Source organism: Pelophylax lessonae, assembly GCF_965119305.1.
Source record: "Pelophylax lessonae genome assembly, chromosome: 5".
NCBI lineage: Eukaryota > Metazoa > Chordata > Amphibia > Anura > Ranidae > Pelophylax > Pelophylax lessonae.
Window position 1 is genome coordinate 147,835,097 of NC_138772.1, and position 21,193 is coordinate 147,856,289.

The window sequence follows — 21,193 nt, forward strand, 5'->3', positions numbered from 1 at the left end:
AATTAGTGCCAGTGTGTTTTAGGTAGGTTAAAAAAGCAAAGTGCCCACTTTTGTTTCTGGGCTGTACTACAGGTATTGGTCCTATGGACACATTTAACCCTTTGATCGCCTCTGATGTTAATCTCTTCCCAGCCAGTGGCATTAGTACAGTAATATTTTTAGCACTGATCACTGTAATAATGTCACCGGTCCCCAAAAAAGAGTCAGGTGTCCGATTTGTCCACCACAATGTCCCAGTCCCACTAAAAATTGCTGATCTCTGCCATTACTAGTAAAAAATAAAAATTAAAATGCCATAAAAATATCCCATAAATTGTAGACGCAATAACTTTTGCGCAAACCAAAAAAAATATATACACCTATTGGGATTTTTTTTACCAAAAGTATGTAGCAGAATACATATTGGCCTAAATTGATGAAGAAATTAGATTTTTTTAATTTTTTTTATAGGATGTGTTTTATAGCAGAAAGTAAAAAATATTGTTTTTTTTTTTTTCAAAATCACTCTTTTTTTTTTTTGTTTGTAGCACAAAAAATTAAAACTGCAGGTGATCAAATACCAACAAAAGAAAGCTTTAAAGAGGTTGTAAACCCACCTCACAAACTTTTACCAATAGGTAAGCCTATATTAAGGCTTACCTATAGGTGCTATAAATATCTCCCAAACTTGCACCGTTTAGGAGATATTTAGAGTGCATACTGCCGATGACGTCATCGGCGCAGGCGCTCTGAAGGAACGGCCACCCGTGCAGTTCCTTCAGAGCTCAGTGCCGTGAACGTTGGCTCCCGCGCGCAGGCGCGGGAGTGATGTAATCACGCCTCCGGCCAATCAGATGGCCGGAGGACGCATAACCCGGAAGCAGGACGGCCGGACATGTCGCCGTCCTGTCGCTGAGGTGGCGGCATAGCGGGGGCTTCGTTTTAAGGTAAGTACTACATAATAAGCTAGTATGCGATGCATACTAGCTCATTATGCCTTTCTCTTTACAGGGCTTTTTTTCTCTCTGTTTTTTTGGGGGACTTTACTTCCTCTTTAATATTGGGGAAAAAAGGACATCAATTTCATTTGGGTACAGCTTCACATGACCGCACAATTGCCAGTTAAAATAACGCAGAGCCGTATCGCAAACAAATGGCCTGGTCATTAAGGGGGTAAAATCTTCCGGGGCTGAAATGGTTAAAAATACACATGCTGTCTGTATTTAGACAATATTTGCTTATCCCTTTCAACTTTAGTAAAATATAATGTGTTATTGAGTTGAGTGGTGTAGTTAGGTTGTTTATGGGGGCTTTTATATTCTTCTTCTTTTTTTTTTTTTTAAGATTTAGATGTCTAATGGACACAAAAAAGCTGACGACTATTGTTTTATGAAGATGGAGATTCTGTTCATTCACTGGAAATGTTACAAAACACAAAAAGTGTTCATTGAAATATAAAGGAGAAATATACTTTTGCAGTAAAAAATGTATTTGTTCAGGAAAAATAATGAAATGTCTGTTTTTATTACTGCAGGTGGCTCTGCTACTGCAACGTCCCCCAGTTCTGTGACAGCTTGCATCGATATGAAACAACACAGGTGTTTGGCCGCACATTGCTGCGCTCTGTCTTCACTGTAATGAGACGTCAGCTGCTGGAACAGGCCAGACAGGAGAAAGACAAACTGCCACAGGAGAAGAGAACACTAATACTGACTCACTTCCCCAAGTATGACACATCCCAGAACACCTGTGTTATTTTATTCTGTATAAATCCTCCTGCCAGATGTATGCATACAGTATCTGCCAGAAGTGAAAATGTAAACATTAGTATCCTATACTGAAATTGGCTTGTTATTGCAGATATGGCTCTTACAAACAAACCACTTAATATATAAGCTCATCCAGCACTTGCGGCTTCAGCTTGGCATCCTGCGGCTTTTGCTAACTGTCCCTAACAAACATTTCACTGGGATGGGAACGGGGAAATTCCAAAGAACAAAGTCTGTAACATAAAATATTGCTGCTTAATACACCCTTTTTGCTTTGGGTAGCAGGGAGGGCTCAGCAGACAATAGAAGCAAACACACTACATGTTCTCCACTTTGATGCTTTGCATTGTAAATATAATATAGATTTCAAGTTGGCAAAAAATGCAAAAATAATATTCTTGCTATACCAATTCTCTTTTTGAGGAACCATGCACGTTTTCTCAAAATGCCCAGATGGGGAAATGAGCAGCAAGTTGCTCAGAATAGAAACAATACCCAGAGTGGGTTTGTATACAGTAAACCCCCCTCCATTGCGGGGGTTACGTTCCAGACCCAGCCGCGAAAAGTGAAAATCCGCGAAATAGAAAAACCCTATTAAAATGCATTGTAGGCATGTTTTTTTAACTGTCACTGTACGTGTAAAAGCATTTTAAGGTCTTTAAACACACTTTTAAAACAATAGAAACTCATTCAAACACATAAAAGATACTGAGAGACATAGCAGGAGCTATGGAAAACACAAAAATATTTCATTTTTAATGACTTATATAGTAAAATAACATTACAAAAAAAAACGCAATATACCGGGACCGCAAAAACTGAACCGCGATGGAGCGGGGGTTTACTGTATTTACGTTTTTATGGTTTATTGCAAAACTAAGTTGCCTAATGGCACTAAGTTTTAATATATTACAGTATTATTTTTGTGCCTTTAAAGTGTGACTTAACTAATAAAATTGAAGACTTTCTGTGCTATAGAAACATTTTGAATTGTTAAATTTGCTTAAGCAGTTTCCTGATAAATTTCACTCTTTTGTCTTGAATTCCTCCTTAAAAATAGCAGTACACTTCCTGGTATGTGAGGGTGCCTAGGCATTCCTGTTCTGTAGCCTCATAGCTACGTATCTGCAGTGTCAGATCTAAGACACTGCTGCTTTTGACTGCTAGTTTTAGTAGATTTGGAGATGTCACTCCAGTGCTCAGTGCCGAGACAGTGTCTTCGGGCACCTAAGATGGGATGATAAATTGCCTCCCACTCCCAAGCTTTTTAATTTAGCACACAAAAACTAATGAACAGTAGCAGATGTAAGATGCTTTTGATTGTATAAACATATAAACACATTTTGAAAGCACTATGTCATTCATAGATGATGGTTTACTTTTTGGATGAGAGAATTAGGCATCATTAGATGAGAGGATGTGTCATGTCATATCTTCAGTGTGCCCTAGAAACCATAATCTTTTGCACTACAACACTATATCATCACCATACTCCATCACCATCTACACTATCCATAACACACCACAAAGGCTCCATCACACATATACAGTCCGGTCCATAAATACTGGGACATCGACACAATTCTAATCTCTTTGGCTCCATACACCACCACAATGGATTTGAAATGAAACAAACAATAACATGATAGTAACCGCTCTTTGGATCTCATATTGAGAGTTGACAGCAACAGATTCCAAATGCAAATAGCACAATTGAAATGAACTCTGGACCTTTTATCTGCTCCTTGTAAATGGGATAATGAGGGAATAACACACACCTGGCCATTTAACAGCTGAGCAGCCAATTGTCCCATTACTTTTGGTCCCTTAAAAAGTGGGAGGCACATATACAAACTTATGTAATTTCTACACCGTTCACCTGATTTGGATGTAAATACCCTCAAATTAAAGCTGAAAGTCTGCAGTTAAAGCACATCTTGTTTGTTTCATTTAAAATCCATTGTGGCGGTGTATAGAGCTAAAAAGATTAGAATTGGGTCAATGCCCCAATATTTATGGACCTGACTGTACATTACAAATAGTTGAAGATTAGGGTCAAGGCTCTTTAAAATTAGTAGAGGTAATGCTTGCTGTACATTAAGATGTCAAGCTCAGGTAGTTAATGTGTTATAAAAGTTGATATGCTTAGTTCCTTATTACATCTTTATTATGTATAAATTTACACTTTATGTAACTGTGTGGTATATTTCTGATTTAGATTCCTGTCTATGCTGGAAGAGGAGATTTACAGTACGAATTCTCCTATATGGGATGAAGATTTCATGTCTTCATCTTCTCGAGCAAATGAGCTTGGGATCCAAGAAGGTAAACTTTTTAGAAAACCAAAAATTTTGGAGAAAATCAAAAAATCTATTTAGGTCTTTTATCTTTTGGATATAACACTGGAATAGAATGAATTACATTCTTTTGAAGTTGAATCAAATGTATCTGTCGATATCAAGTAATTTATTTTCCTTTTGCAAAAATATTCATCATTTTGAATTCCATTTACATGGTTTTTTTTTTCTTTTTGTGATGATTGCAGGATTTAGTTGTCTGTCAGTGAGAAAAGCTGACTTGCAACTTTTTCTATAAAAAGCTTCATTAGAAGGGGGTGTGGCTTCCACTGGCATGGCTGGAAACAGTTAGTGAGAGCTCTGTGATGCATCTGAAGTCTCCTAAATACCATGTGTGACAGGCAGGCAGACCCAAAGTTGAGGGGTGGCCTGCTTTGTTAGAAGATTTGTTTGTTCTGGCTGATAACATGCTGATATGGCCATCCCTGCTGCTTGAACTGGTCTGAAGGAGCCTGCGCAGAGGCAGAGCTGGTGGATGGGAGGGTGACAGACAGCAGTGTGGAGAGAGCTGCTGGGGATTAGGAGGCTGTGAGGCTGAACAGGAGACGCATCTTATCACAAATGGTAAGGAATGGGGTGAACTCTCTGCTGTGCTGGGCTTTATCACCATTGAGTTTAAACATTTGCAGAGGTTCATAACTGAGCCCAGCTGTAACTGTAACTCGCCTCTAGTATATATACATTAAAGTGGATCATCTTAGGTGCCTATTCCCCTCTAAAAAGCTCTGTCCTGTCTCATTAAAAGCTGCTTTGAACCTATTGAATTAGGCAGGATACTGCTGTACCCTGAGTAACTGATTGATCATTCTATTTTTCAGCAGTTTAGAGAAGATATCCAAAACTTGAGGTCACAATGAGTAAAGCAGACTTAGGGAGTTTGCAAGGGTGGAAAAGAAGATGGCTGCCGTAGCCCTCCACAGACATGGAGTGGTGGCCAGCCAAGTGGGGACACTCACAAGGCAGCCATCCTAAGGCCTAATGTACTGTTGCTGATAAACGGATGTTTAGGAGCAGTTGGGCGTTTTTTTCAGCAGCCCCTGAACTCTCCTCAATGCTATCTTATCTGTCCATGTACAGAGTCGTTTATAGTCGTTTAGAGGCAGTTGAGTTTAGTATCATTTTTTTTAAAGCAAAAAAATGCATTCAGATGGAAGTTTATTGGCATTTGAATTACCAAATGCTTGTGACAGCGTGCAAACGCGTCTAAACGTGGTACCTCACATTGTTAAGTCCTTTGTTTATAGGTGTTTGCAATTGGGATACATTTCTGACCGATTTACAATGTAAAAATGCTTCTAAACGCCACTAAACGTGGCATGTAAATGCGGCAAAACTGACTTTTTAACCGTCGGTTAATAGCGGTCAAGTTCCAGCGTTCAGCAGAGGTTTTCAAACGTCCTGTGTACATGAAGCCTAAGTAACCCACAGTCAAACAGAATAGACAAACAGTCTAAAATAACTTTGGAACAGCTCAATTCACAGATATTGGATGCAATTCACTCAAGTAATGTTATGCTGTCTAATAAAATGGAAGAGATAAATGTGGATATTGGACTGCTTAGACACAATATTCAAAAAATCCAGGAAAGAGTGGCTGAAGTAGAAAATAGGATATCATCCATAGAAGATATTGTGACTCCGATGGACAAAAAAAATAAATCACAAAAGTGAACAAGCAGGTAGCAATGTAGCAGCAAAAAGCAGACGATCTGGAAAATTTAATGTGTCAAATTTCCATATTTCCGGATTTTTCTTTGGAATTGCAAAAGCAGCGGGCGACCTTTAATGATGTTAAAGAGGTTGTAAACCCACTCTTATAACTTTAATAAGGCTTACCTATAGGTACTGTAAATATCTCCTAAACTTGCACCATTTAGGAGAAATTTACTTTTAATGCACCCGATGACGTCATCGGCGCATGCGCTCTGAAGGAACAGCCACCCGTGCTGTTCCTTCAGAGCCTTGTGCGTGCATGCGTGGGAGTGATGTCATCGCACCTCCTGCCAACCAGATGACCTGAGGACTGAGGACGCGAACCATGAAGCAGAACGGCCGAACATGTCGGCCGTGTCACCGCTTAGCGGGTGGCACTGCGGGGGGCTTCGTTCTAAGGTAAGTATTTCATAAATATAATTTATTATTAATAAATATTCCATGGCCTGTCCAGCGAGGTTGAGAGTGGTGGACAAAGGAACAGTCATACATTTTAATAATCCAGAGCAAGCCCAGGAATGGCTAAGAACAAGTTAATAAAGAGATATCTCTCTTTTTTTTTGTTTTGCACTTTGTTTTTGCACATCTGATATATATATATATATATTTTTTTTTTTTACAATGATAAATATCAATACTTATTGGAATGTGAAGACACATATTTGAATTGTAGCACTATGGAAAATAATTTCTTTCTTTCTTTCTTTCTTTCTTTCTTTCTTTCTTTCTTTCTTTCTTTCTTTCTTTCTTTCTTTCTTTCTTTCTTTCTTTCTTTCTTTCTTTCTTTCTTTCTTTCTTTCTTTCTTTCTTTCTTTCTTTCTTTCTTTCTTTCTTTCTTTCTTTCTTTCTTCCCATTTCCCTTTCCTTCCTATTGGCTCCTCCTTAGGTAGATAGGAGTAAAACAATAATTAATCATGATTGCAATGGGTGGAGAAGAAGGGAGCAAATATGGTGGTAGAGGGAGGAGAGAGATATAGAAAATATACTTAATTGCTCCTAGTTCTGAATGTATTTTGATTTCTCTACCACTCTCTCCCTTTTTTTTTTTTTACTTGTTTATTTGTTTGCTCTTTTTTCTTTTGTATTTTTTTATGATTAAAAAAAGCTTCATTAGAACCTAGGAAAATGTGCAACTGTGTGCAGAAACACTGGAAACAATGAAATGTACACCGCAAGACTTAAAATCTGAGTCGGAGATAGGTCCCATTCTGAAGATTTACTTTGTGCTTTGACCGTGTGCTGCAACTGCAAATAGTGAAAATGCATAGAGGATGGCAAGTTGTTCCTGGCCTGTAGGGCTGTAAATGTCAGGAGTTCCCCATTATGAAATGTTTGCTTAAGGTGTGTTACTCTGTATTCCTTCCACCTAGCCCCCGACTGCAATTTGGCTATCTCCAAATAGGTATCGTTTAGCCAAATGGGACTGAATTCAGTGTAGCCCTTCGCCCTCTGAAGCTATTTAGTTTGGTTCTAAATCTCCTGGATGAGGTTGTATGTCGGATAAAGTTTGTGCGGCTTTCCAAAAGGTTGAACCTCTAGCGCCTGAGGGACAGGTCCCCAACGGATAGTATGCCTCATCACAGCTAAAGAGGAGCTGTATTCTACGCAGTCTGCTTCACTTTCTGTGTGTATGGTTCCTATCAAATGCTGTAGCTGAGCTGCCAAATAATACAACCATGGTTTGGGCAGAGCTAGTCCACCCTCATTCTTGGGCCTCTGTAGGTGTTACAATTTTATTCTAGGGGTACAATTTTTCCAAATTAAGGTGCGAAAAAGTGAGTTAATTATCCTGAAAATTTTTAAGGGGATTACCATAGGGGTATTGTGAAGAAAATAAAGTAACTGTGGCATGAGTACCATCTTGATTAAATTTACCTTGCCTGCTACAGATAAATGAAGGGAGTTCCATATTTTAATCTGGTCCCTGAACCTCTGAAGGAGAGGAGAGATATTCAGTCTACAAAAATCCCAGAGATTAGGGGACACCTGGATCCCTAAATATTTGAAGATATTGGTAATAGGCATATGGCACAAAGATATTATAGGTTGTGTGGCATCACCATCCGATAGCAATAAAGCTGACTTTGACCAATTTATATTGAGACCTGAAAATCTCCCAAATTCTGTGATCTTGTTCATAGCTTCCCATAGGGAGGTATCTGTATCTCCCAGCATAAGCAGTGTGTCGTCAGCATATATCACCTTCTCCTGTTACCATAACAAAAGCCAGCAATACGTGGATGAAATCTTATCCTAATCATTGAACACACTTTTCATTTTAAATAGTTGGGAGCTGTCCATCAAAAAAGATGGCAAGCTGCTTGATGCTTTGAGCAGAAAGTTGTATGAAAAAAACTTTAGTGTAATATGTGAAGAGGAAAGGTGGCACTGCAGAACCATATTTGAGATCCGTCAGCTGTTTGATGGCTTTAGGCCTCATGCACAAAGAGCAGAAAAAACACTGCTTTTACAGGCATTTGTCATTTATTTTTTAAGCCTGTAAACACAGTTGTATGTTAGCTTATGTATCCATGCACACATAGGTGTTTGTACGAGTTTTAGAAGAGGGGCATTTACAGGCTGAAATAAAGCATCACCAACACATGCATAAGCGTGCATTAACAGTAGATGGGTTTAGATGCATTTGTGCATTTAATGCATTCTAATGGACAGCATAAATTCTAGCCAATAAGATGCATTAAAGCCAAATGCATGAATGCGCATAAACATCTGAAAAATGCAGTCTTTACCACATTTTAAGCAGCTTTTCTACTGCCAAAAGTCATTTAAAGGAGCAGAATAAACACCCAGTGTGCATAAGGCCTTAATATTGTAATATATATTCAAGTTAAACAGATTCAGGTTGGCAGCTCATGTCACCAAACTGGATTGAAATGACCCTGCAAAAAAAAAAAAAAGGAAAAATGTGCCCAGAAGGCTCAAATGAGCTTAAACGTAGTGGAAAGAAGGAGAACTCAAGAGGGCACAGGAAGAATAGAATGTAGAATATCCCTCAGTCGCTACCAAGGGGAATAGCAGAAACTTTTCAGGGAGTCTATGAGGTATCCCGAAGTGCAGCATCAGTAGAGGGGTTGCGTCAGAGGTTACTTTTACTAGGATGTTGTAGTTTGACCTCAGTTCATAGGAAATACTGTCCGCAGCCTTCTACAATTGTTTTCTTGCTCCCCCAAAATGAATCTTGAAGTTTTCAAATGAAGACCCAGTGAGAGACCGAGAAGATAGAAGACCTTTTGGATTATTTGATTGCCTTTATAAAAAATTGGGTGATGTTTTGGTTAGTTGTTTTCTTTAAAAATTCTTTGTAAACCATGTGGTTCATTCTCTTGAAGTACTCATCCAATACTGAAGGGCCGGGCATACAGTTTGTTAAAACAGCTTTTCTGAAATTATATTGTGGTTATATTGTATTACCAGTGTTAATGTAAAGTCTTGTTTTTTTTCCTGTAAAAATAACAAACATGTACTTACCTGCTCGGTTGCAGTGGATTTGCACAGAGCAGCCTTGATCCTCCTCTTCTCGGGTCCCTCCTCTGTGATCCCACTTCCTCCTGTTCAGTGCCCCCACAGCAAGCAACTTGCTCTGGGGGCACCTGAGTTGAGTCACAGCTCCCTGTGTCCATTCACACATTGACTAGCTGACTTTGATTGACAGCAGCAGCCAATAGCGCCGCTGCTGTGTCTCGCTGGACAGAGAGGGACCTCAGGTAAGTGTTAGGGGGGACCGAGGGGGCTGCTGCACACAGAAGGTTTTTATTTTAATACATAGAATGCATTCAGATAAAAAAAACCTTCTGACTTTACAACTCCTTTAATATAAAGTACCCAGCAGAGGTATTTTTTATTGTTTTAGCAGCAAAGTGTTGAACATTGTTTTGTATGTTATGCTTTAGTGTATACATCCTCACATTTTTGTAAATATTTTTATTATATCTTTTCATGTGACAATACTGAAGAAATGACACTTTGCTACAATGTAAAGTAGTGAGCTTGTGTAACAGTGTAAAAATAACTCAACACCCAGCTATTAATGTCTAAACCGCTGGCAACAAAAGTGAGTACACCCCTAAGTGAAAATGTCCAAATTGGGCCCAGTTAGCCATTTTCCCTATCCGGTGTCATGTGACTCGTTAGTGTTACAAGGTTTCAGGTGTGAATGGTGAGCAGATGTGTTAAATTTTGTGTTATCGCTCTCACTCTCTCATACTGGTCACTGGAAGTTCAACATGGCACCTCATGGCAAAGAACTCCCTGTGGATCTTTAAAAAAATAATTGTTGCTCTACATGAAGATGGCCTAGGCTATAAGAAGATTGCCAAGACCCTGAAACTGAGCTGCAGCATGGTAGCCAAGACCATACAGCAATTTAACAGGACAGATTCCACTCAGAGCAGGCCTTGCTATGGTTGACCAAAGAAGTTGAGTGCATGTGCTCAGTGTCATATCCAGAGGTTGTCTTTGGGAAATAGATGTATGAGTGCTGCCAGCATTGCTTCAGAGGTTGAAGGGGTGGAGAGTCAGCCTATCAGTGCTCAGACCATACGCCGCACACTGCATCAAATTGGTCTGCATGGCTGTCGTCCCAGAAGGAAGCCTCTTCTAAAGATGATGCACAAGAAAGCCCGAAAAAAAAGTTTGCTGAAGACAAGCAGACTAAGGACATGGATTACTGTAACCAGCTCCTGTGGTCAGATGAGACCAAGATAAACTTATTAGGTTCAGATGGTGTTAAGCGTATGTGGCAGCAACCAGGTAAGGAGTACAAAGAAAAGTGTGTCTTGCCTACAGTCAAGCATGGTGGTGGGAGTGTCATGGTCTGGGGCTGCATGAGTGCTGGCGGCACTGGGGAGCTACAGTTTATTAAGGAAACCATGAATGCCAACATATACTGTGACATACTGAGGCAGGGCATGATCCCCTCCCTTCAAAGACTGGGCCGCAGGGGTGTATTCTAACATAATGACCCCAAACACACCTCCAAGAGGACCACTGCCTTGCTAAAGAAGGTGAGGGTAAAGGTAATGGACTGGCCAAGCATGTCTCTAGACCTAAACCCTATTGAGCATCTGTGGGGCATCCTCAAATGGAAGGTGGAGGAAGGTCTCTAACATCCACCAGCTCTGTGATGTCTTCATGGAGGAGTGGAAGAGGACTCCAGTGGCAACCTGTGAAGCTCTGGTGAACTCCATGCCCAAGAGGGTTAAGGCAGTGCTGGAAAATAATGGTGGCAACACAAAATATTGACACTTTGGGCCCAATTTGGACAGCTTCACTTAGGGGTGTACTCACTTTGGTTGCCATCGGTTTAGACATGAATGGTTGTGTGTTGAGTTATTTTGAAGGGACAGCAAATTTACACTGTTATAAAAGCTGTACACTCATTACTTTACATTGCAGCAAAATGTCATTTGTTCAGTGTTGTCACATGAAAATAATAAAATATTTACAAAAATGTGAGGGGTGTACTCACTTTTGTGAGATACTGTATGTATATATATATATATATATATATATATATATATATATATATATTAATTTAACATGTATGTTTGCTGTTTCTGATTTCAGTTTCAAACATTTACAGTAGGTTCAAATTATTAGCACGAAATTGAACTGAATTGGTTTTCCTTCTTTTCTTTGAACACTGTAGTTATCACCAATCCTCCCGTTTCAAGAACAATTGCATATGTGGCCAGCCCATCATCAGTTGATCAGTCCAACAGTGGAAGTTTGAGTCCCTCTGGCAAACCGGCACTTGATTCAAGCCTTGGTAATTACCATGCTGATAACTGCTACTTCCTATTCGAAAGATGTCATACATCATGTTAGCTCTTGAGTTTATCATCCAAAATTCTCTTTAGAATTCAATCTGTTTATTATTTTTTTTAAGAAAAATAGAAATCGTACAAGTTGAGGTAGAACACAGGACCGCCAGAAATTAATGGGGTTGCCATAAAAAATCAACAAGAAGCATCACAGTCAATGTCAAGTAAGGTATCCGTGTAAACAATGACAAAGGATGTCATAAATTAACTCAGATATGATATTGACAAGATGATCCCACAATGTCCCATGACAGAGATTCAGTAGTTTCAGATGCTATATAGTTCTGAAAGAGAAAATATAGCAGTTATCTAATGAAGGCCATGGTGTAGTGGTCAGAAGAACCCCATGTAGTGAAATAATACAGTTCAGGGGGTGACCATCCAATCAAAACAGTGAGCGTTCATAAAGAAAAAAAGAGAAGAAGAGAAGAGTTCAAGAGCAGCCGAGGTATTATTCCCCCCCCCTCCCCCTCCCCCCCAGCCTCATCCATCCACCAAAAGAGATTATTCACATGGTTGCCATGTTTTATCAATTTTAGCTTGGTTATTATGGAGTGTACATGTTAATTTATCATGATTTATCTTAACACCATGCAATAACTACAGATGATAGGAGACACGTCACTCCAGGTGAGGTGTTTAAAGCCTAATAGACTCTGCACGTGGGTGTCCGTCCCGGCTCGCCTCCATGTAGTATACAATGTATGATGAAATGGCTTCACACCACAGCCAGTCCTAAATCTTTTATTGGAAATCCCAGCGTGACAGGACACTGACAGGCTACATAGGTTGCCACGTTTCACACAATATGAGTGAGAAAGTCACTTTAAATAAGGCAGCAGGTCAAAAAAAGAAAATGCCATTTCCGTATAATAATGTCCTCTAAACAATAATAAAAAGCTATAAAACTAACAAGCGAGAAAACTGGTAGAATGTAAAGGGAAACCTGGCATTTGAGGCTTATGCTGATGCTATAGCCGCTGGCAGTGATCATACAAAAAGAATGGCATTCTGGTTGTACTGAAGTCGATTCATAGATTGACTTCAGAACAATTAGCCTGCCCATAGATGGATCAAAATTAATTTGGTTCCTCCTAAAGCAGTCAAATTTTAAACTATCTATGGCTGGCTTTAGGCAGCTGAGGCAAAATAAACAGACTGTTTTTGAAAAATGTGAACTAAGAGTGACAAAACAGTAAACAAAATATCAGACAATGCTGTTGATGTTAATAGTCTTAGAATTCTCAGCAAAAGAGTAATAAAGAGAGGAATTGTCCATTAAACATTTTAAACAGAGTAATCTGAGAAATAACAAATCATCAGAAAAGATAAGACTCAAGCTGGGTGCATGAAAACAGGAGGTGAAAACTTTCATGAAAAGGTCCATGCCCTTTTTAATTGGCTATGCATAGAAGAAACTCTATTGTTGGAATTTATCTGGGCCTTAGAAAATGGTAGTATATAGCCATTAGTGGGCATACCAGAAATGGGGAACTTATAATGCCAGGTAGTACATTACTGGTAGATATTAGGTTGTCTTTGTTGAGGGACTTTATAATATTAATTGATTGATATGCATTAATAATGCAGTGATGCACTGACATGTATTTTCTTTAAATTAACACTAGAGTATGTTATTTTATAAGTAGAGATACAAACCGCATATTGCATCTTAATGGAACACATGCAGTTACTGGGGTATGCTAATAAAGTAGATAATATCTGTTACAAAATCTATGATGCACTGTTAATATGGCCTGCAAAGACAGTATACATTCAATCGTCTGTCATGTCAACAAGCTGTAGATTTTTAAATGCTCAAAAGGAGGAAGAAAGCGACTATTTTGGTTTTTATCTACACCAAATCAACACCGAATGTAACTGACAACATTCGTTAAAAGTCATTGAATAAAATCAGTGAGAATTTAAGTAAAACTGCCTATGACGAAGTATAAAAAAAGCTATATAAGAGGGATTTAAAGAGGAACTGAACTCAGAAGATAAAGATTTGCTATGTAATGAGGAACATTTAGAAACATTAATTGAGCATTAGCAGTACCCTGGCCCTGACAAATTAGGATTGTTGGTTTACCTGTAAAACCCTTTTCTTAAAGTCTGTGTCCTGTGGTGTACTTCAAGAATATGATTTTACAGGTAACCCATAAAAAAATAATTTCCTAATCGTACATCACAGGTCACAGAGGAATTGATATCTATGAGCACTTGGGATGTTCAAAAGCACTGAATATGAGGGGGTGGGCAACACAACAACAAGTCTAACAGGCCCAAAACCCAGAAACAGAAGGGGATAACCCCATTGCAAAGCTACCTGTAAGACCTTCTGCCCAGCACTGGCAGAGGTGTAAACATCTATCTGGTAGACCTTGGTAAACGCATGAAGAGAAACCAGGTAGCAGCTTTACAAACCTAAGTAGAAGCTTGGTACTAAATAGCCTGAATAGAAATGAACTGAAGAATCTACCCAGAATAAAAGATCGAGAAGTAGCTTGACCCTTATGAGGACATTTTGGCAGAACAAACAAGAAATTAGCAAAGCCTTAAATTTCAGATTTTCCATTTCCTTAGGATATGATTAGGAGAAAAAAGTTGGCAACACAAAGTCTTGATTTAATAGTCACTGAAGAAAAAACTTTAGGTGCGAAAGAGGCGAGGAAAAGGCAGCCAAATCTGGGAACCTGTGAGCTGAGATAATGGCAACCAAAAAGACAACCTTGCACATAAGGAACAACGAGAGAATTTCTCAGAGAGTATCAAAGGAGAAGACCAAGTTAATATCCAATGAAGACAAGGGGGCCCACCAAAGTGAAGCAAACCATGTGTTTACAATGTCTGCAAACTGCTTCCTTCTAGGCTAAGCAAGTGTAATCAGAATCACTGAAATGCCCCTCACCTTTATCCTGTGCAACAGGCAAGGAAGATGCTGCAGTGGAGGGAAGGGAAAACTGATCCCAAGAAGTCAACAGGACATCTACTGTAATTTGAGGACCCCCGGTTTGGAACACAAACCTGTCCAGTTTGTTGTTGAATCAGGATGCCAAGAGATCCACATCTCGCATCACGCACTGCAGACAAATTTCTGTGAACACCTCCTAGCGACAGGCCCATTCTTTTGAATTCAGTTACTGACAGCTGAGAAAGTCTGCCTACCAATTTTAAATGCCAAGAATGTACATGATATAAAGGGTTGGAATGTGCATTTCTGCCAGGACAAGATCAGGTCTGCTTTTTCCTGAGCAGTGCAAATCATTGTCCCTCCTTAATGGTTGATATATGCCACAGCTGTAGCATTGTCCATCTGCACCTTGACATGCAGACTCTGGAGGTAGACAGACCAGTGTAGAAAAGCAAGCCAAATCGTCCAATGCTCTAGGATGCAGACCACAACTCCTGCTTCCCTGGCGGCTAGGAGGTTCTTCAGAACACCTCCCCAGCCGAAAAGGCTGGCATCCATCATGAAAACCTTCCAATTCATCGGAAGGGAAAATTTTCTTGGTTTGCGGCATCTGTGTGGATATCCATCATTCCAGAGTTGACCTGGTGTCTGATACATTGGCAGATCCAAGGATTCCAAATGCATGTCGTATACTGACAGGATATTGAGCTGCAGGGTGCTGGAGAGAAGCTGGGTATTGGGGGCTGTATTGAAGACGGCTACCATCTACCCCAGCACCTTCATTCAGGCCTAAATGAAGGGACTTTCCAACAAACTCAAGGTCTCCACCTGGGCTATATTAGACAGGCATTTCCCCTGCAGAAGCAGTATCCTTTCCCATGCTGTGTTGAGTACTTGCCTTTAGTGCTGTAGAGATTGTGTTGGAACCAAAGGTGCTGTAGAGATTGTATCAGAACCTCGTGAAGGTTCATTACTAGAACCTCTCCAGGATTTGTACCATCTGCTGAACATTTAACATGAGTTTCTGTGCAGATAGGGCCATGGACACCCCAGAAGACAAAGTCACAAAATGATAGTTGAGATTTTTCCATTGCAAATCACAAAAATCATTGGTGAGGCCAAAAAAAGCAGGATTTGGAGGTAGGCATTCTTGATATCCACAGATTCCAGGACGTCCCCATGATAAACAAGCATTGACTGACTGTGTGGACTTTGTGTTGAATTCTTGTACTTTTAGAAACCTATTGAGGTTCAAAATAGTCCTCTACATTTGGTGTGGGAATAGTGAACAGGTTGAAATAGAAGGCATGAGACCACCCCTACTCTAATACAGGTGCGATGACCCCTTGGGTCGACAGCCTTTCAGAGCCACAAAGAAAGCTGCTCTTGTTTGTGGACCTAAAAATACAGTTGAGTGCTTAATACATGGAGGGGAAACTAGTGAAACTCCAGCTTGAATCCTTTGGACACCATGCTGCAGATCCAGTCATCTGAGACTTCCTGATGTTGTTACTGCTTAGCTCCACCCAATGTGTTTAATCATAACATACGTCGTCCAGAGGCACAGGAGTAGGGGTAAGATAGGACACAGGCCCCAAGGCACCTAAACGGGGGTGCAATGATTACTCAATAGTGTATGAAATCCTGAACCATTGTGCAATAGATAGTTTACCTTATATAAAAAAAAATATATAAAATATGAACGATAAAATCCACTAATACATTAAAGTAAATCATATGTCCTCACTTCTGAGACACTCTGACTCTCTAAGATTCTCTTTTTATACCCAATCATGCTACTGATCTGTTGCCAATTAACCTAATTTAGTTGCAAAATGTTCTTCCAGATCTTCCTTATTTAGTACTAATTACTTTGTCAGCTTTTTATTACCCTGTCCCAAATTCTTTAAGATGGTACATTTTCTCAGTTTAACATTTGATATATTTTCTATTGTGAACAAAATACGGGTTTATGAGATTTACAAATCATTGCATACTGTTTTTTTTATAGATTTTACACAGAGTCCCAACTTTTTTGGAATTAGGGTTGTAGCATTCATTTAAAGTCACTTTAAAAAAAATCACTTTTTTTTCAGGTGACAAAAGGAAAAGTAGTGAACCTTATTCTGCAGAAGATTCCAAAAAACCCAGAGCAGTAGGAGACATTCCTATTGAACTGATCAATGAAGTAATGTCTACTATCACAGATCCTGCTGCCATGCTGGGTCCTGAGGTAAGTCTACATTAACAATATATGATTAGAGTTAAAAACAATATTATAACCTTTCCTGATCATGGTCTTATAATGCCGATGATGAATTAACAGAAATATTGCACAATGCACTTAGATAAATGAAAAACCTTACATCAATTGAGGTATTTTATAAGCAACATTTTTAGCTGACATATATCTGCTGAAATATAGAAAGTACACTGCAAATAATAATCATGGAAAAGGTTAGCCATGTGAAATATAGGTTTTCCACCATAAAATAGACCATCATTCTGCAGAACAAAGAGGAAATGGAGAGAATTTGGATTTTGTTAGTTTGTGTGGACATTTGCAAGAAAAATAGTTGGGGGGGGGGGGGATACATTCAACAGTCAGTCAATTAACTTTTCTGGGATGTATTAATTTGTTAAAGTGAGCCGTACTTTAAAGTTCTCCCACTTCAGATAAATCAGAAGGCAAGTGTCATTGTTGCCAAATTACATTACTGGTTTATAGCTTGATCTAAATAAAAAAAAAATTAAAAAAACAACTGCTATGCCTCAGGCCCAATATGTGACTAGCCTGGGCATTTGGCCTCTGGCTACTAGGAACATGTTGGGTGTTTTTGTGTCATTAGAATCTACAGAGTTTATTTCAGACAGACAAGACCTGACTTGAGATAATTGACAAACACAACCAGAAAACAAAGCCTGCATATGTAAAGATCTAGTGTAGTCACAGAATGCGCATATATGAAGTGTGTATAAGAAGGCAAACTATACTATACATAGAAGCAAGGCTATTAAAATGCCTTGATAAAAATATTTAAATGTATCTCTCTCACATATACAGTATATCTCAAAACCATAAAAAAATGTAGTTCCATTTTTTTGAAGGAAGCATATTCCCTAGCTTCTTAAAATTATTTGCCTGTTAGATTTGACTTGAAGTAGAACTTTAGGCTCCAAAATGAAAATGGGCAGAAAGGCAGGATTTTTAATGCAGAAAAGCAATGCAAAATCTCAGCTAGTGACTGCGGCCGGCAATTGAGACCCAGAAGCTGCCACCCTGAAGATGTCAGAGGCTGGCAATGAATTCCGGGGATAGGGCATCGCTGGATTAAAAGTGAGTATAGTTACACTTTAAGCCTACCCTTATTTATCTACTGTTTTAATTTTGTGTTTTAATAATTTAAAGTCAATATAACCCCTAACTAAATGGCATTTTTTTTTAATTTTTGCTAAAGCATTGTGTATCATATAGAGTTCCATTTTTCTCATAGTATACATGTTTCGTCATTTTTTTCTCATCCCTTGTTGCACCTCAGTGCTGCTGATCTCCTGCAGTCTCTTTGCAGCAACTCCCTGTTTACAAGCATGCAATTTAGCAAAAGCCACATGGCATTTCTCAGGGCTGGTTTCTTGATGAGGATAATAATGAATCATGCCTGGGTAATGTGTTTTGAAACAGCCAATGGGGATAATCAAGAACCATGCCAGGGTTGAAACGGCCACTTGTAGTCTCCATTCAAAGCCAATGTAACAGTGTGACAACACAGGGCCATATTTGATCAACAGGAACAGAATGTTGCCACCCTATACCAAGAGGTTACAGTACAATGACCTCAATTGTTGGATCATCATCTGTTATTTTAATAAACTCACAGGCTTATAAAAGTTGAAATTAGGTTTATATAAACTATAATATACAGTAATAAAATACTCATATTTTTTTTTTAATTCATTTACTCAGCTGTTATTTATTCATTATTTCCGTTCCATTTCATATTTTTTAAGACCAGCTTTCTGTCTGCTATTTCTGCGAGAGATGAGGCAGCCAGGCTGGAAGAGCGCAGAGGTGTGATTGAGTTTCATGTTGTTGGGAATTCTCTTAACCAAAAACCCAATAAAAAGATCATGATTTGGCTTGTTGGCTTACAAAACGTCTTCTCACATCAGCTACCAAGAATGCCAAAGGAATATATCACCCGCCTTGTCTTTGATCCGTGAGTTATTTATGCATGTGAAAATATATATTTTTTTGTCTTCTGGGTTTCTTTCTGCTGATATTTCATTATAGTAATATGTGTGTTGATCTTGTTTACCATGTTTAGTTAGTAATTTTTCCTATTGGTGATCGTTCCAATAGTTATTTTCAAATGTCAGACCCGTATGCTATTGTATTATGTACTTTTCAGATACGTGATTGTGTGCTACATTGTGACCTACAGTTGTTAAAGTGGAGTTACAGGCGTTTTGTGCTTGTTAAAAGTCAGCAGCTACAAAATGTGTAGCTGCTGACTTTTAATAAACACATTAACCTGTCCCAGGATCAAGCGATGCGGCCGGCGGGAGCCTTGGTTCTCTCCCTCTTCTCCCCCCGGCACCGCCATCACAAGTGTGGTCACCCGGCTATGACAGCTTGCGGCTTCACAGCCGGGTGCACACAGCGTATGCATGAGTCGCGCTGCGCTTTCTAAGTGGTGTGTCCCAGAAGATTGCAGGGAGGGAGGGGGAGAGGAGAACCTCCGCTCGAGCCGCCTAGGCAGCCCGAGCGGAAGTGGGAGCGGGTACCTCCCAAAACTAGGTACCCCCCCCAAAAAAAAGAAAATACATGCCAAATGTGGCATGTCAGGGGGTCAGGAGCACTTAAAGCGGAGGTTCCACTTTAATTTATATTTCAAGCCAGCAATTGTGCTTTTGTTTTTGTACAAAGCTTCAGTAGCTAGTCCACCTTTTGATATAATGCAGAATTCCATGCTGAAATCAGCAACTTGAGATTTCAGATGCACTACTCTTTGAGCACTGATTAGAAATAAAAATATATTCAAGATACCATCCATCAAAGGCATGTGTTTTCCTTGTGAAGAGCATCTATTCAGTATGTAAATTCTACCCTGATCAAAGAAAAATGTGTGCCAGGTGAGGAAAATATGCATGAATATCCTTGAAAAAGCTTTTCTGCTCTTGGTAAACCTGGACTGTAATTCAATAAATCATTTAATTTGTATGGGTTTCTCCAGCAAGAAAAATAATAATAATTATATTTTTTAATAAAACTCTGCCATTTTCTATAATTCAATCATCATCAATTTAATGAAGGTTCTATCCAGGCTATTCAAGTATCCACTCTCAAACTTGTTCAACTCAGCTACTGAAGTCGTGCATTGAAAAATCCTAAATATAAAATCTTAACGTGTTCAGATCTCTTTACCTATCTCTGCATCATATGCTGCCACATATGGTTTCTGGCAATGACCAATTGTAGCTTATTATTAGAGAGTCAAATAAAAATCTGCATATATATATATATATATATACAGTATATGTATGTATATATATATATATATATATATATATATATATATATATAGAGAGAGAGAGAGAGAGAGAGTTTAGGAGCCTGTAAAGCATTAAACCCACCATCAGCAGATCCCAGGTGCAATCTCAGGCTTCTGCAGACAGTCAGTGTAGCTGTCTGCAAATACCTTGTACAGGCAGGCAGTTACTGAATGACAAGAAGCATCAGTGAACAACCAAGAGCGCTTCTCAATGCACTGGTAGTTAATTGAGAACTACAAGCCAACAGCCGCAATGGCTGATGGTAGTTGTTGCTCTCCCATTCAACTTTGTGAATGAATGGTGCGGCATCTTCCACTAAAATACCTCTATAAAGATTTCTTTAAAGCTTAAATGAAACCCCTCGGAAGTGTACAGCATCATAAAGAGTTTTTGGAAATTGATATAGATCACTAAAATGAAGGAATACAAATAAATGCACCATTCTTAAAGCTAATTTTTCCCTTATGTTTTTAGGAGTTGTGATGCTACAGTCTGAGCAATTGATGTTTCTAAGAACATTTCTGTTTTTAGGAAACATAAAACACTTGCTCTTATCAAGGATGGACGTGTCATTGGGGGTATCTGCTTTCGAATGTTTCCAATCCAAGGATTCACAGAGATAGTCTTCTGTGCTGTGACTTCAAATGAGCAAGTAAAGGTGAGAAATAATTATCAGCATGCGAAAAAGAATCCCTGCTCCTTTAATCCAGAATGATGAATGTTCAGTAAATCTACAGTGGGTATTTCTTTTAGTGAAACTTTCCCTGTTCCTAATCACAGCTTTTTCCTGAACATCTGTTTATAATGCTCATAATTGAATGACTTTCAATTTCTACCAGTATCCATGTTACCTTACATTTATAAATTCCCAGCTGCTGTAAACGATGTCTCTTAGATATCCTAATTATGTTCTTCTTCAATATACAGTTAATGTTAGTAGAGCCAAGTAGGGTACCAGGATAGTTAGATACATAAAAGGTTAATGCCACTGCCAGTATGTTTTGCTGTGCAAATACATGGTACCTTCATCGATCCTGATTACTTTTTGGAAGGCTTAATACACTG

General features: G+C 39.0%; 1 protein-coding gene across 7 annotated transcripts in view; it reads left to right on the top strand.

Annotated features, from left to right (window-relative positions):
* Positions 1-21,193, top strand: part of KAT2B (lysine acetyltransferase 2B) — a 141,263-nt gene that overhangs the window by 76,174 nt on the left and 43,896 nt on the right. For all 7 annotated transcript variants that reach the window (XM_082259708.1, XM_082259703.1, XM_082259704.1 and 4 more), the window contains exons 6-11: positions 1,514-1,705; positions 3,967-4,073; positions 11,487-11,606; positions 16,672-16,808; positions 18,584-18,792; positions 20,660-20,786. In XM_082259708.1, coding sequence (XP_082115834.1) covers positions 1,514-1,705; positions 3,967-4,073; positions 11,487-11,606; positions 16,672-16,808; positions 18,584-18,792; positions 20,660-20,786 — 892 coding nt within the window. The remainder of the gene's footprint in view (positions 1-1,513; positions 1,706-3,966; positions 4,074-11,486; positions 11,607-16,671; positions 16,809-18,583; positions 18,793-20,659; positions 20,787-21,193) is intronic.